General features: G+C 64.9%; 1 protein-coding gene across 1 annotated transcript in view; it reads left to right on the top strand.

Annotated features, from left to right (window-relative positions):
• Positions 1-3: 3 nt before the first annotated feature.
• The window catches only part of PDHB (pyruvate dehydrogenase (lipoamide) beta), a gene marked incomplete at its 5' end in the record, with an annotated part of 3628 nt that continues 3400 nt past the window's right edge, over positions 4-231 (top strand). The window contains 2 exons of the mRNA XM_010294159.1: positions 4-84; positions 156-218. Coding sequence (XP_010292461.1) covers positions 4-84; positions 156-218 — 144 coding nt within the window. The remainder of the gene's footprint in view (positions 85-155; positions 219-231) is intronic.

Below are 231 nucleotides of genomic sequence, written 5' to 3'. Positions count from 1 at the left end.
CAGGCGCTGGATGAGGAGCTGGAGCGGGACGAGCGCGTCTTCCTGCTGGGCGAGGAAGTGGCCCAGTACGATGGCGCTTACAAGGTACGTGCCTGCCGTTACCGGGACGGGAAGGGGCCTCAGGCGGGCCCTGACCCCTCTTTCCTGCCCCGCAGATCTCCAGGGGTCTCTGGAAGAAGTACGGGGACAAGAGGGTGATCGACACCCCGATATCAGAGGTATGGCTGGGCC

Source organism: Phaethon lepturus, unplaced genomic scaffold (genome assembly GCF_000687285.1).
Source record: "Phaethon lepturus isolate BGI_N335 unplaced genomic scaffold, ASM68728v1 scaffold40309, whole genome shotgun sequence".
In the NCBI taxonomy this organism is placed as follows: Eukaryota; Metazoa; Chordata; class Aves; order Phaethontiformes; family Phaethontidae; genus Phaethon; species Phaethon lepturus.
The sequence above is the reverse complement of the archived record's forward strand: the minus strand, read 5'-3'. Positions and strand labels throughout refer to the sequence as shown.